At 46.9% G+C, this 16074-nt stretch overlaps 1 protein-coding gene across 3 annotated transcripts in view; it reads right to left on the reverse strand.

The window, feature by feature from the left end:
• The window catches only part of TRAM (translocating chain-associated membrane protein 1), a 39796-nt gene that overhangs the window by 6254 nt on the left and 17468 nt on the right, over window positions 1-16074 (reverse strand). For all 3 annotated transcript variants that reach the window (XR_012827520.1, XM_075690712.1, XM_075690714.1), the window contains exons 9-10: window positions 14469-14618; window positions 10764-10936 (exon numbers count right to left, since the gene is read on the reverse strand). Coding sequence is in view for 2 of the 3 variants with exons in the window: in XM_075690712.1 (XP_075546827.1) it covers window positions 10764-10936; window positions 14469-14618 (323 nt within the window). In the remaining variant the exon portion in view is untranslated. The remainder of the gene's footprint in view (window positions 1-10763; window positions 10937-14468; window positions 14619-16074) is intronic.

A 16074-nucleotide genomic window follows, 5' to 3' on the forward strand; every position in this document is an offset into this window, starting at 1 on the left:
TCAGCAGCAGCAAGTGTTGTTTATCATTCCATGCTTCCATAAAGAAAAGACAGCTTCAACCACTGCTACAGTAAAATCTTGTTAATTCGACCCTCGTTAATTCTGATAAATTTGACTTGCACTGTAGTCCTGGCAAGAATATGCATTACTTAATGGCATCAAACTGTAGTTAATTCGGACATATTTGGCCACACACTAACCAATTTGGGTTACAAGGCTCTTAAGCACCAAGTGCTGCAAGGAAGCAAAGTGACCACCAGTGTCCAAACAAATCGAAGCTACACTGGCGTTATAATCATCAGCAGGAATCATCTGGCAATGGCAGGGACATCTCTCGGCTTTTATGTTGGTCCTCATCCCATCACCTGGGGCTTTCTGAAAAGCTGCTGTCTTGATACACGGGCTACGATAAGTTACTGATGTCACACAGGAAATCGAACCCAAGTCCCGCTACGTCTTTTGAACTGTTGTCCCGTGATGTTGGCCCCGTTTCCTGGCTCAAGGTTTACTACCTTTCCTCTGCTGCAGATAGACGGTGCCTCTGCTACCGGGGGGGGGGGGGGGGGGGGGGGGACTGTGTTACGTGACCCTTATTAAGACTGGATGAAGATGACAACATGCTTTGTGTTTATGCGGACTGGCTTCCATCTTGACCAGTGTTTGTGATACTCGTAAATATACTGCGTAAATAGCTTCTATTTCCACGTAACAATTGCTGCCGGGCACAAGCTGGTTACTTATCCTGTAACGACACTGCATTGGCCGGGTGCATCTTTAACTGCATTGTCACACCATCCCTGATCACATCGACGGCAAGCATCGATTTATTTGCAATGATTACAGTGCGTCTTTTTTTTTCTTCCTTCTTTTTTCTTTTGTAATTCAGTGCAAGTCAAGTGCATCAAACCTGCTGGATACACCACTACAGACGATCTGTTGTCAACCAGGTCACTGGAAAAAAATATTTGGGATGTAGGTGCTGAAATGTCCGACAAGTCGGATGAAGATAGCTATTGCGCTGTTACCACGCTGCAAAGGAAGATCTGAGGCAGTTTCCACTGCGAGTGCTTATCACTCCCTAGATAAAAATAATGTCGCCTTCTGCACCGACTTTTAACAAAATAGAAATGAATGTCACAGATTTCTTCAGTGAATAAAAGCACGATGATTTGTTTATCGTTTGCTTGAGATACTCGATAAATCGAGGTTCGGTTAGTTCAGATATCTTTTTCCAGTCCAGTGAAACGCGAATGAACAAGGTTTAACGGTATTTGCAAGCAGCAGAATGTGGTGCCACAAAGGTGCAATCACGCTGCTATCAATTCTAGAACAGACAAGAAAGACATATGTCGTGTCACATATGGCAAATTGAGTCTAAAGCATGAACATTATTCAATATGTTCCTACTCCACCTTACTTTCAAGTCTCCTGACAAATATGATATTTTAATCGTATTCTGCTATCATTCCATAAAAATAAATTTCATCAAGAGCTTTTTGACACACTGCCAAACATCATAGAAGTCTTCTACAAGCAACACCCTGCACTGTAGAAATTGAAGACTGCTATTTTACTATGGGTAAGAGTTGCCAATCTTTGCCACTTTGTGGTCTCTCTAAAGAAAATGAAACTTCGATGGATGCTATTGTCGAAATCGGCTGTCCTCCAATGCCTTTTGCATTTCCCTAAATTGAATGGCTGGCCTGCCTGCCCAATGATAAGGTTTTTTTTTTTCTTTTCTCTCTTTTTTTTTTAGTGACAGCAGCAGTGAAGGCTCAGAAAATTCAGCGTAGCTGCACAATTTTGCGCTCCAACAGCTGTGCTGCTTTAACGATGCCTCCAACTTTGGCACATGCCCTGTAGTGTGTATGGCTCCGATTTTCATGTCCCAGTCATATCCATACCTGTCAAGTTCCAGACATCCTCAATTGACAAACAGTTAAAGTTCTACTATAATAATAGTAGAAGCAAGCAAAAGGAAATGAAGAAAGCAACAAGCAATGACATTTTTCAATTGAACAACTTGATTATTTTTAGCACTTATTTTCATTAACTTTTTAGATTATTTTTCTGATTAGTACTTTTTTAATATGAGCGCAAAGGCTTATAAATTTGCAATGCAATGGTTGTCGAACAACAGCTGTCGAAAGGCTCGGCTGTGTACTCGACCCACACCAATTTATATTTCCATATTGTGGCCTATTATTATACACACGGAAGTGCATTCCTAAAATAATTTTTGTAAAGAAAGCAATTCATTCATTCATTAAATTTAAAAAATGCCTTAGCATCATTTAAATTTTTCAATGAGATTGAAGTGAAATGTGCTACTGAGCCAAAAAAGAAAAAAAACAATGGTGGGGGAGGACGCGCACATGACACAAGTGCAATCTTCACATAAATGGCAAGACATGGCCTTCAAAAAATAAAACAAAGAAAGAACTATGCTGCATCTTAATATTATGAATGTGCTTGCATTTCTGAAGCATCAGCTGGCATTCGCTGGGTGCTAAGAGATTGTGGCAGCTCCTTCGCATCGAACAAGCACTATGGTCTCTTTCGCCATCAAGCACACAACTACACGTAGGTGAACCACTCATGGAGCAGTGGGCCGTTCAAGCAGGTCAACCATATGCTCAATGGATATTGGGGTGTCATATGTCAACTGGTTGCACACTAACTGGAACTGCTTTGTAGCCGATGCCATTTTCGCTATAAACACTGCCAAACAAGAGACAACGTGGATGACACCTTTCTCACTTGTCCACAGGCGTGCACCATTTTCATCCTTTCATTCTCCTCTCGAGCCGTCAGAGAACCATGCCACGGACACTCCAGAAACGATCGCACGATGCAGGCTCAAATTCCAGCAATGCTTATAAGTGTCCGTACCCAGAACCAGCCAATACGAGGCAGTGAAGGTACATAGAGACTCTCCTACCAACCCAAAGACTTCGTCTGCAAACAGTTCGCTCCACTAATCTGGCTACAAGGCTATCCCCTCAATTTCATGGACCTTACCAGATTGTGCAGGGCCTAGGCCTGGTCACAGACTGCCTAGAAAGCCTAAAAGGGCCTTGACAGATGGAAAATCGTCAAATCTTTTCAGAACACATCTCTGACCTCCAACACTACTTCTTTTGCACTAGATTTTTACGACATCGTCAGACCTAGGTGCATGCACTGGTAGGCTTCTGGGATCGAATGAGCCACCTTGAAACTCATGTCTGGAAACATCAATATTCGTGCAAACTTGCTGTTCTACTATTCATGCCATTTCCAGTGAGTGCCAACCATGCTCCTTCTCCCTTCTGAGTGGAAAGATGTTAGTGTAAAGTGGATACCAGGGTAACGAAAAGCAGAAGAGGATGAAGAGAATGGCTCCAGTCTTTGCATGGGATGATGCAGCTTCCTCAATGCTCGCAATCACAGCAGCGCGTTGCTAGGTGCCAATCTGTATTTTCTTGCACCTTCTTGTCACAGACACTCACTGACACAAGGCTCGGTCGGCCCAACACAAACATGACGATATCCCCTTCAGCCACCGTGTACACTTTTATGTATGCAACTCGCTTTTGCCCTTTCTGTTGCGGAGACAAGACACTAAACGACAGGTAAATCAAAACCCCCGTACACTGTGCATGGCCCGATTTCCCTTCAGCGTGCAGACTATTGCTGCACACAACCACTTGTATGAAAAAATTCGACATGACACATCCCACAGTAAATTGAGAATCAATTACTTCAATTCTCAATAGACTGTATGCAAAGCACCACCATAACACCTTGACTTTCTCTCTACAGAGTCCACATTGCCTCAGCATAGAGTTAACCGTGGACACATTTATCAACAGCACTGGGCTTTTTTTTTTTTTTTGTGCTCTGATTACCTGTCCATGATTTCCTCAGCAACTACACTGCACCTGCTAGACTGACATTCACCAGACCATATCATGAGTTGAATACAGTAGAAGCTCGTTCACACGTTTTCGAAAAAAATGTGAGAAAATACGTACTAGCAGGGAAGATGTATGATCTGAAGTAACTAAAAAAATTTGACAGAGTCAACTTGTTGGCATGTATGTAATGTGAAGCATCGCGCTGATCGTTGCGACACAAGACGCCGACACGCGTCAAGCTGGTGGTGCTCCAGCGGCCCAAGACACGTTTTGTCCTTTTCTTATGGCGTGGTGTTTTAAGAGGGTGACGGGAAATCGAAACAACATCCAGCTTGTGGGCAACATCGGATGCCGCCAAAGCACAATGTGATGCCCACATCATGCCGCCTGCAGCAGTGAACGGTGGCGCGTTTGTATTATCGCCAACAAAAAGCATGCAGTATGCTACCAACGGCACTAGGTGCTGTAAAACAGATAGGTGAAGATGCTTATCGCAATAGCTTTGGTGGTGAATGCGGTGTGCGATAACCTCGGCAGAGATTTGCTGGTACTGGAATAAGAAACTGTGCTCGCCTTCGTTTTCACGCGAGACAGGCGGCTATATACTGTTCTCGATTGCGCACGCCTCGCGTCTTTTCTTGTTCGCATGGGATCTAGCGCCCGTGCAGTGTGCAACAGGGAATGACGGCATGTTTCGGTTATTGCCTAAGCTTGTGCTACACGCTTCTTATGGCACCACACACTGTGAAACAGACAGGTGAAGATGCTTATCGCAACAGGATTGGCGGTGATATTTGTGAATGCCGCGTACGAGGACCCCAGAGAAGATTTGCTGGTACCGAAATGAGAAACTGAGTGTGCGTCAGCATTTTCATGAGACGGGCAGGCGAGTATTGCAGTGAAGCTGCCACGGTGGGCAGCTTTAAACTGCTTTTGATCGTGCGCGCCTTGCACATTTTTTTGTTCACATGGGATCTAGCGGTCGGGAAACGTACCATACGATCGCAGTTTGGCAGCATACTGAACGTTACCGGGATTGTATGAAACAGTAAAAATTGAGCGTAACCCTATTGAGTCATTTTTTGTGTTCTCGACTGCGAACGTTGGCGCCAGGAAAACGTACGTAGCTGGAACATGTCAATGAGGTTGTAATGTATATATGGTATACAGTTGAATCAGACTTTTTCAAACCCGTTTACATCAAATTATTTTTTACATCGAACAACTTCTGAACATGGTATAGTTACAGTAAGTATATATAGCAAAAGTTACGCTTACATCGAACAAAAATAGCAGTGACTCCCGATATATTGAACGTCAAGTGGCGGCAAAATGCCCTCAGAAGCTGGCTTTCCCTCGTGGTGGCTGGGAAACTCGGCGGCGCAGCTCCATCAAACCGCTCTTCCTACCGTGACCGCACTGCGTCACGCGAGCCATCAACACCCCCCTGCGAGAAATGATCCTGGCCTGCCCACAGCGCTTGCTCAGACAGCCAATCAGAGGCTCTTGTGCTCTCGTCATGCGAGATGGTGCAAGTGCGAATTGTCTCGATGCGTTTCTGGTTCATTGTGTTTGCGCCTTGTGGGCCTTCTCCCACACTGTTGCCGTGATGAAGTGGCAGAATTCGCTTTCGTCGTGATGCTCGAAATCATAAATCGGGTCAAACGAAGTGAGAAGTCAGATGTCCCTGCAGCGTGCAAGATTCCGAGGAGCACTCTCAGCACGATCTTGAAGAATAAGGGGGAGATTAGGGCTAAAGCAGACAAACTCCAACCCGGTGCCCGTGGCGCCCGATGCGTACGCACGGCCGTGTACAAGTGGTTCATCCGAAATTGCTTCAGACGTGCCGGCTTCCGCATGCTCGGTGATGACTATAATTTCTGATGAGTGCAATGAAGCCGCTGCAGTTGTTGCCGAAGTTTGGACCGAGCTGTCAGAATTTCCGGAAGCCGTTGACGAATTGACGGTCGATGAGTTTGTGAGTACAGATGATGGTGTCGCGACCACGGGACAGCCCGGAAAGGAAGACTACATTGCCAACATCGTACCGAGCACAATTGAAAATAGGCACAATAAGGAAAGCAACGACGGTCCTTTGCCCACGTCCTCTGAGGTGATTGGTGCATTCGGACTAGTCCGGTGCTTCTGCACGAATGTGGAAGGTTGCAGCCTCCGCTGCTCCGATGATGATTATGAAAAACTTTATTTATCCCTCTTTAAAGGGAAGGGGGCAATGGAATAGAGGGTGGGGGGAGGAACTACTTGAAGTAGGCCTCCTTTATCCTCTCAGCCCAGGATGGCCTCCTGAAGATCGGGCCTGGAACTGCGCAAGGCAGCCTCCCACTGCTCCTCACTAGATATTAATTGCTTGAGGAAAGGGGCAAGGGGTTGCTTAGGGCACCCCCACATGATGTGGTTTAAATCTGCTTTGGGAGAGACACAGAATTTACAAGAGGGAGAAAGGTAAATGGCGGGATGAATGCGGTGGAAGAGGTAAGGGGACGGAAAGGTGCGAGTCTGCAGCTGTCGCCACAGAACTTCACCCCTACGCGGGGATTTGCCCATGAGTGGCGGAAAGGGTAAGCGGTCTAATCAGTAGTGTGTGCAGATGTCGTGGTAAGTAATAAGCCGATCTCGCACTGTAAACGGCGCCTCCTCCGTGGCGAGGTCTGACACATGTGATGCCTGAGCCCAGACTGTAAATGCTCGGGCATGAGCCGCCTCATTTCCGGCAAGGCCCGCATGCGCGGGAGTCCAGATTAGAGCCACAGTTTGATGGAAAGGATGGGCCAAGAGGAGAGAAAGGGCTGGCTTAGAGACCCTACCCGCTCCGAAGTTATGTATGGCTGCTTTGGAGTCGGTAACAATAACTTATGAATTTGGGATTGTGAGGGCCAGGGCTGTGGCCGCTTCCTCCGCCTTCTCCGAGGAAGAGTCAGGAATGGAGGCGGCCGCAGCGACTTGGCCGTGAGAGTTAATGACTGATATTGCGTAATGATTTCTGTTCCCATATTCGGCGGCATCAACATAGAGCACGTCTTTTGAGGTGGAGAATTGTTTTTGAAGAGCCTTTGCTCGCTGCCTCCTGCGCTGTTTGTGGTGCACAGGGTGCATTGTTTTTAGGAAGTGGGAGGATACAGAGGTTCTCGTGTATGTGATGTGGAATGGTGTAATTAGTCTTGATGATGGGTACCGGAGTGATAGAAAGAGTTTGTAGAATGTGTCGACCTGTTGCGGTGTTAGAAAGTCTGCTATATTGGGATGGTAGGTAGGCTTCTGTGACTTCAGTAAGTGTGTTGAAAGTTCCAGTAAGCATTAGCCTTTCAGCGGAGGTAAGTATGGGGAACCCCAGAGCGAATTTATATATTTTGCGTAAAAGAGTGTCGATCTTATCTTATTCTGAATTAAGGAAATGTACTAGATATGGTGTTGCGCATGTAATCTTACTGATAACGAAGGCCTGGATCAAGCAGAGAAGTTCAGCCTCCTTTAGTCCGCCATGTTTATTGGAGACTCGCCCTAGAAGGCGCAGGGTGTGATCGACTGTGGTGTGGAGTGTATGTAGGGTATATGTGTTGAACCGGTGGCTTTGAATGTGTAAACCGAGCACCCGGAGCCTGTCCACTCTAGTAACGGGGATGTGGTTTAGGATGACCTGTATACTAGACATATGTTTTCTGCCCCCCACCCCCCGGTGGGATGGCAGAAGAAGTAGCTCGGATTTTTGAGGGGAGCATGTGAGATTCATAGCCCCGGCATGAGCCACGACGGCGTCTGCTGCGGTCTGTAGAGTGTCTTGAATCTCTCCATCGGAGCCGCCAATCGTCCAATGAGTGATGTCATCGGCGTAGAGTGAAAACTTGAGATCGGGATAGACCACAATGCTTGCGCCTTCGGCATCATAGAAAGATTAAAAAGAAAAGGGGACAGCACTCCGACACCTTAGACAATGTGGAGAAGTGCGTGCGTCGCAGGCAGCGAAACTGTCCAAGCAGGAGAAAATACAGGACTATTTCATGCAAAACTAAGCTGTTTCATCAATAAAGTGATTTTATAAATGATATGTGCTTTTATGACATCCAATTCTTTAGCAGGCTTATATCAAACTGATAGGCATTTCTTTGCGAGTTCGACTGTATATTGTTAACCATTCATTTTGCATTGTACAGTGGAACCCCGGTTATATGTCCCCGGTTATGCGACGACCTGGGTTTTATGACAGATTAGCACAGTCCTGACGAAGTCCCCATAGAAGCAATGCATTATAAACTCCGGTTATCTGATGCAACTTTACGCCTAATCCACTTTACATGACGACTGTCGTGAAGCGCAGGACGGAATGGTGGACGAAAGAAACTGCCATGGGTGTCTTCCCTCACTCCGTCTCTCCGCATGCAGAGTGCTTGACACCGCTCGACCGGTTCGCTCCGGCGCAGCTTTCTTCCCTGTCTCTTCTCACCGTTTGTTTCTCTTTCCCCTACCAGCAGCCGCCCACGACACTCACTGTGCTGAAATAGCGCCTTTTCTTCTCGACAATCACTTTCTCCCTCTCTTCTCAGTGGCGTTGCCTCTCTTCACATTGGGGAAGTGTTTCTCTCCCCCGCATCAGCAGCTGCTCGCGATGCCCGCTGTGCTGAAATAGCGTCTTTTCTTCTCCAGAACCACTTTCTCCCTTTCTTCTCGGCGGCACCGCCTCGTCGCGTTGGGGAAGCATTTCTCTCCTTCCAGTTTCCCAGCAGCAGATTGCCAACAAGGTAGCGTGGAATGGCTTAGCTTTATCACACGTGTTCTTCGACGTAATCCTAGCGACCAGCGTTCAGCGGAGGTTTTGAGTTGTGTGGAGCAACACGATGCACGATGTCCCGAAAGCGAACAGTTCTGTTGCTCGGCGATAAGCGGAATATTATCAAGGAAGCGGAAAAGAGCATGGAGCCATGAAATCCAGCATTGCCTGGGACCTTAAGATACCCGAATCTTCGCTTAAGACGATCCTGGCAAACAAAGCGAGGATATTGCAGAATGCCAACAAGTTTAGGCTCAAGTGGAAAGTGGCAAAAGAAGGACAGCATGAGAAGTCAGAAAAAGGTCTCATCAAGTGGCTGCATCAAGCACGGAGCTCTGCGATCAATGTTGACGGCGCTATTATAAAAGAAAAGGCGGACCTTGTGGCATTGCGTCTGGGCATCGACGACTTCCAGGCATCAAACAGGTGGCTGGATTGCTTTAAAGAACGAAACAGAATTGTGTACAGCTGCTTTTGCGGAGAAAGTACTTCCGTGGACGTTTCGACAGTGAACTAGCGGATGGAGTCACTGCCGGAGATGACTGTTGCATACAAGCCCTGCGACATTTTCAATGCCGATGAGAGTGGTACTATTTATTACCATATGCAAACCGTGCAAACCCTTGCGTTTAAGGCTGACAGCTGTCATGGTGGCAAGCATAGTAAAGAGCGTGTGACGGCACTATTCTGTGCTAATGAGGACGGTTCCGAGAGGCTGCCGTGCAGCTACAACTTCAACAGAAAGGCATGGATGACGTCATTGCGCTTCCGCAATTTTTAGCAGCAGCTGGATAACCAAGTGGGTGCTAAGGCGAGGAAAATATTGCTTTTTGTGGACAATGCACCGTGCCATCCACATGATACGTCCAGCCTGAGGAACATAAAGGTTGTTTTTATTCCGCCCAACTGCACAAGCCGGCTGCAGCCGCTGGATGCCGGCATCATTAAGTGCGTCAAGCAAGGGTATCGGAAGCGGTTAGTGAAGTGTCAGCTGGCAGCTATGGAGCACAGCGAGTCGGAAAAGAAGATCACTGTGCTCGACACCATGCATTTTATTGCCAGTTCGTGGAACGCAGTGTCGCAAAGCACTATCGCTAACTCGTTTTAGCACTGTGGCTTTAAGCGAGAGACTGCCTTCTCTGCTGGGGACGCAACAACTTCGATGCCGCTCGAGGCTGATGCAGGCTTCGCCGACGACGATTTCGAGGGTTTAAAGCTCGCCACGACCTTCGCCAAGTACGTGGAGGCTGACGACAACGTTGCGATCTGCAGCGAGGTGATGCTGGACGATGCCATCGAGGAGGCTTTGCCTAGTGCCGACACAGCTGCGACATTGGACGAGGATGATGCAGACGCCACAGATGCCATGCCTATGCCTACCACGTTCGCCGAGGTGTTACGGCACACAGATGGCATCCGGAACTTCATCTGTTCACACGACACCACGGAGGACCTCCTTTTGGACCTTGCCCACCTCGAGCGAAAGCCCTTGGTTCACAGATCAAACAAGGTCCAAAAGAAACTTACCGACTTTTTTTAAAGCTCGCGCCCGCTGGCAGGAATTGCAGCAGTAGGCAGTGGAGTGCCATAAAGATTCGTTTGAATAAAGCATGATTGGTATCGGTACTGCAGCATTAATTCTTATCGCATTTACTTTCTTTGGTAATTTGGGTTTCCAAGCCCTGCAGAGCATGTTAGTAGTTTACATTGAAGTTTCTCGTAAACCCATCGTGCGAAATAAGTACTATTTTTACAGGCATAATTTATGTTCGGATTTTACGATGACGCATTTTACGACGCTTTTTCGCGGTCCCGAGAAAGTTGTATAATCGGGGTTCCACTGTACTTTGTTTCCGTCTTCGTAACCTTTGTATCCCCACTCCCCACGATAGCCCTTTCAGGCTGCAGTATCTTGAAATAAACAAATACTACGGTGCTATAATTTGTCACTGAAGGGTATACACGTAAGCACTTTTTGCATTAACATCACTTTGAAGTCTAGCACGTTATCTCCGTGTCAAGTTTTCGCTAGTACTCGCAACCATGAGACAATGCAGTCAACAATGAAGGCAAGGGCTCACATTCATCCTTCTTGGCAGCCTTGCGGTCCTTGCGGCCGACGGCCTTCTTCTTGGCAGCTGGGCCCGAGCTCTGCTGGGCCTCGGCACGTTCCCTCCGCAGTTGCAGGTGGAAGTTCACAAAGTTCCACATCATCCACGCCTGAAGAAGGCACACGGCCACCGTGCAGTTCACCCTGAAACAGTGCATACAATAGTGACATTGGGGTTTCAACTGTGTTTCATAAGCACATCACATTGATAGGAGCACAATTTACAGAGAACAGACACTCTCTGCCTCTACCGAGAAAAAGCGTTCACTAAAACTGTACTGTAAAAATATGTTTCCGAATATCTTGTGCTTCAGTTTATTTTTCTTTCTTGGTTTATTTAGCCGTTTTGTAGAGCTCACTTCATGCCAGAAATATGCACGCATTGCTTTTACAGTGAAATCCCAATAATTCGAAGTCTATTAATTCAAACTGCTCTGTTGGTTGAGGCAAAGTCCTATATACAATAAAACCTCGTTAATTCGAACTCAGTTAATTCCAAATCCAGGATAATTAGAAGGTTTTCGGCGGTCCCGTATTTTCCAATGTTAATTTGACTGGATAATTAGAACTGGCGGCCTAGGCCAACCCGGTTAATTGGAAGATTTGGGGTGCTATGTGGCAATTTCCGATCCACATTTCACTGCAAACCCGACAAAACGACAACCATTCAGAGCCGCGAGGCGACATCTCATAGCAATCCCAATTATTTATAGACGAAGCGCCTGATCAGTAGTACTGCTAGCACAAGAATCAGTCCACAGTGCGCCCCGCGCACCACAGAAACCCGTGGCTGCAGAGGAGAAGACATGCTTCACTGCAACGTAGCGTGCATACCAGTTTTTGTCCAAGCTCTCATCCCCCACTCTGCACGCGCTTCACAGTCGCAGTGGTCGCAGCGTCAGCGCGTGTTCCGTTCCACTGCCACTGGCTGCCGTTCACCCATTCTTCCTCCATGCCTGTGACGACGTGTGTGCGCACAACGCCGGTCTGCGTCGTTTCTTTGTGTGCGGTGGTTAGAGGTGTTGCAGCTAGTGTGGTGTTTCTTTTTTTTTTTCTGAACTGTGCAGAAGTGCCAGTGAGCGAAGATGCCAACGTATAAGGCTTTAACACATCCAAGAAGAACACGTGTTCCAAGACCGAGTTGGCTGAAAGGCACAGCATGCCCCTTTCAACGTTGTCCACAATATTGAAGAACAAGTTGAAGGTACTGGAGGCTTATCGCAAGACATATTCTTCAAAGCGGTCGCGAGTACAGGCTCCCACGTACCAATATGTGGAATCAGATTTACTTCGCTGGCTGCAGAAAGCAAATGCAGCCCACCTTACCGTCAATGAAACGATACTGCGGGAGAAGGCCAACGACTTAGCTCTACAACTTGGGCATGAAGAGTTCAAGTGTAGCAATGGATGGCCCAGCTGCTTTAAGAGCGTAATAATTTGACCTCCGTAGCCGTCTGTGGTGAGAGCTGCAGCGCAAACGAGAGTGTCGTCGATGACTGGGAGAAACACACATTGGTTCCGTTGCTTAGCGAGTGCTGTGCAGACAATGTGTACAATCTTTACGAGACGGCCCTTTTTTACAAGATGCTGCCCACAAAAACAATCGCAGCGAAGGACACCACGGTCAAGGGTTGAAAGCAGGGCAAGGAAAGAATTACCGTTCTGTTCGGTGCGAACATGTGCGGTAAACACAAGCTGCCGCTACTTGTAGTTGGAAAGAGTGGGAAGCCTCGCTGCTTTAAAAATACATGGCTGCCGCGAAGGGATAGGAGCACATTGATAGGAGCACAATTTACAGAGGACAGACACTCTCTGCCTCTACCTAGAAAAAGCGTTAACTAAAATTGTACTGCAAAAATATGTTTCCAAATTTGTTGTGCTTCTGTTTATTTTTCTTTCTTGGTTTATTTAGCTGTTTTGTAGCGCTCACTTCATGCCAGAAATATGCATGCATCGCTTTTACAGTGAAAATCCACTTATCCACTGGCACAACAAGAAAGCCTGGGTCACAGTCGCAACATTTGAAGATTACGTTTGGCAGCTTGACTGCAAGTTCGCGGCCACAGCTCCTTTGCTAGAACGGCAAGGAACCCACTTTGATCATGCGGTTTTTTGAGCATGCTGACTTCTCGAAGGAAAGTACTGTCGATGCTGATGCTGACTATTCATGTGTACTTGATGAAGGAGCCAAGTATTACGACTGCATCAATGCACTCTGCGCGGAGGATAGTCGCAATCATTGCATTTCGTTGCAACGATTGCGTTTATGAGGCTGACTTAATGCGCAGCTTCTGCGCTGCCGGGTCTGAATCGCCCGTGCTGTCGCTTTCCGTGTCGTCCTCATCACTGTCACTAGTCGACACTTGGGCAACAACAGAGGCAATGATGGCGAAAAGTCGAACCTCATAGCCGACATCTCTTCGCGGTCACAGCAGCGCTGCCGAGCAACTTCTCCGCACTCAAAATGCCACACACCGTAGTCAACAGTAGATGCCTGTCGCGCACCAGCACCGACTTCTTCGTGTCACGTTCAATAGCACAAACGATGTCTAATTTTTCTTCTATGCTGAACACCTGGCACCTCTTTTATCCGAGCTTAGGCATGACATGAGTCCTTGTTCGCACGACGCCACAACCACCACAACGCTCTCTGGCACGGCGCTGAAATGACGTTGATATTGATGTGGCTTCACGTGCGAACGCATAGGGAGCTTGGAGGCCGTTCTGATCTCCGAGGCTTGTTCTGCTGGGGCCGGGCCACCCAATGGAGACGATGCACAGCCGTGTTTGCGCGACGAAAAGTGGAAACACTACGTGTTAACCGATACGTATGCAATAAGCTGGTACGGTTTTTGCGGATACAAAACACATTATGTTCAATAGCCGCTGAGTCGGGGATTTGACTTTACTACTTTTAAAATGAAACTCTTGTTTAAGCAGGTACGGTTTAACGAGGTTTTACTTCAACAAGTTCCACTGCCAGGTGCAGCTTGTTATTCTACATCATTTTATTATTACCACATTTATTGAAATATAAGACAGTCACTATTATAGGGCGAGGGTGCAGTTGGGGGATCCGAGAAAAAGAACATACTGTATAGACCCATGCAAGGGTCGAACTTACTTCTTTCGTGATTTTTGACGAGGTGCGGCCCTTACACACAACCGGGCCGCTTGGTCCAATTTGCTGCCTACGAGTTCTGCAAACATGCACGCTTTCCCACACAATGCCTTCTTCGATTTGTTTGTTGTGGAGAGCTCCTCTTTCTGCACTGCTTCATCCACCAACGTAAGAACTTGTTGCATATGCATGCTGTTCACTTGCCGTGCTCCCTGGCATAAGTGACAACCTTGGGCATAAATGCAGTGCTGTATGCCATAAAATGCTTGCTTTCTATTGCGGACTCCCGGCAAGTGAGCGTTCACTGTAACATGCGGCTGGCTGTGCGTATGACCTGCTAAAGTGACACTCTAATGTTTGCCTAACTCAACATGTGCGGTTTGACATTATTCTCGTGCTTGCACACAAAAGCAAGAGCTTCGAGTAGATCCAATGAAGGTCAGTACAACTGAGAAATTAATGCGCTAACACCATGAATGCACCATGGGAAGAGTCAATTTGGAACACCCGAGGCATTGGTTCATTGCAAAAAGGGGGGGAGGACATTCTGATCACCTGATGAGCTTGGTGTTGAAGTTGCCTGTAGCCAGGCCAATGGGCAGGGCAGCATTCTCTTGCTGGGCCAGGCCGTACCAGAAAGTGAGCACAGACAGCGTGATGGATGCCAGCCGCACCAGCACGAACAGCACATTCCACACTGCGTACCTGTAACAACGCACATGGGCACATGCACGGTTGAGGACAGCAACAATGAGTAGTTTCACAGGGTCGAACAACCCAACACAATAAGAACTCAAATTGTCGCAGACAGCCATTTGTAAAAGCATGCTGCCTGCATCGGAATGTGGCTGCCATGGTTGGGGATCAAACCCATAACCTTGCACTCAGGAACAATGCCACTGCCACTGTGACATCCCTACGGACCTCTTGTTTTCCATCAAGGACAATCTATGGATAAGTCTTCAAAGAGGGTAGCAAAGTTAGCATCATCACACACTATCTGTCGCGTATTAATTAATGACGATTTGACATCCCAAAGCAACACCAGTGGGAGGAGCCATAGCTGGGACATGTGCATTAATTTTGACCATGCATATTTTACAGTGCACCAACATCTCAGTATACAGGTGTACTCGGAACCCACTGATATCGAGGGGCTGCTGTCATAGCCACGAACTCAACTTGCAATTGTCTCCCCCCAAAAAAAGTATGCACCCCTTTGTGCTTATCTTGCACTCGAACAATAATCATCATCTACTATCTTGCACGTTTTTCCTTTCTTTATCACGGCGCACCCAGAACTTCCAGGTCATGAACGGCATGTGCATTATCGGCATGGCATACTATTCTTGACAGGAAAGTAGCGAGTGCAGAGTTTTAAAGAAACGAAATGCAAACAAGACAGATATCAATTATTATTTCGGGACAAAATATGCCCCAACGGGTGTAAGCTTTTTTGACAGGGAGCAGGAAGCCTTAGTCACTGAGCCAGTGCACGAAGACCTACTGAGCTTGCTTGAAGCTGATTGGTTGAAAACATGCCAGATACGCAATCCTTTCTAGAACCTTGGCTGGCCTTGATTGATGCTCTGCCAATGGCTGAGAACAGTACAAACTGAACACTTTGTCTAGACTAGCACTAGTGATGGGCACTTACTTTCAAACTAAGCTTGTTTGAGAGCACAGCCATAGTAGCATATAGGTATGCAGTCAGAAGGTATTTAAAACATATTTTGCACTTTCTGTTTTGACTACACAAACTCTACATTGGCGGAAACTCGTCAGTTAGCTGTTCCTCATGTCGCACTACAACTGTTTAACGAGAGATCAACAATGAAGCCGGTAAGTATAAGAAGTTAATCAAATATGGTACAATAGATTAATTAGCCATGCTGAAAAAATTTACTGGAGACCAGTCAAGTTGAGTTTTTAACATAATTCACTTGGCAGTGTGCATATGCAGCACTTAATTATTTTTTATATCTTTGACTGCGTAGTAGGGACAGTTTGTACATTGACCTGGAATCAAGTAAACACAGCATCTGAAATGAACTTCATCTGAAATGAGCCTAACTTCTGCCAAACCTGTGATGAGTCGTCTTGTGTCATTTTATTGCGATAGAAATTATACGGACACTTCAAGTGCACTTCTGCCATTGGC

Source organism: Dermacentor variabilis, chromosome 4 (assembly GCF_050947875.1).
Source record: "Dermacentor variabilis isolate Ectoservices chromosome 4, ASM5094787v1, whole genome shotgun sequence".
In the NCBI taxonomy this organism is placed as follows: Eukaryota; Metazoa; Arthropoda; class Arachnida; order Ixodida; family Ixodidae; genus Dermacentor; species Dermacentor variabilis.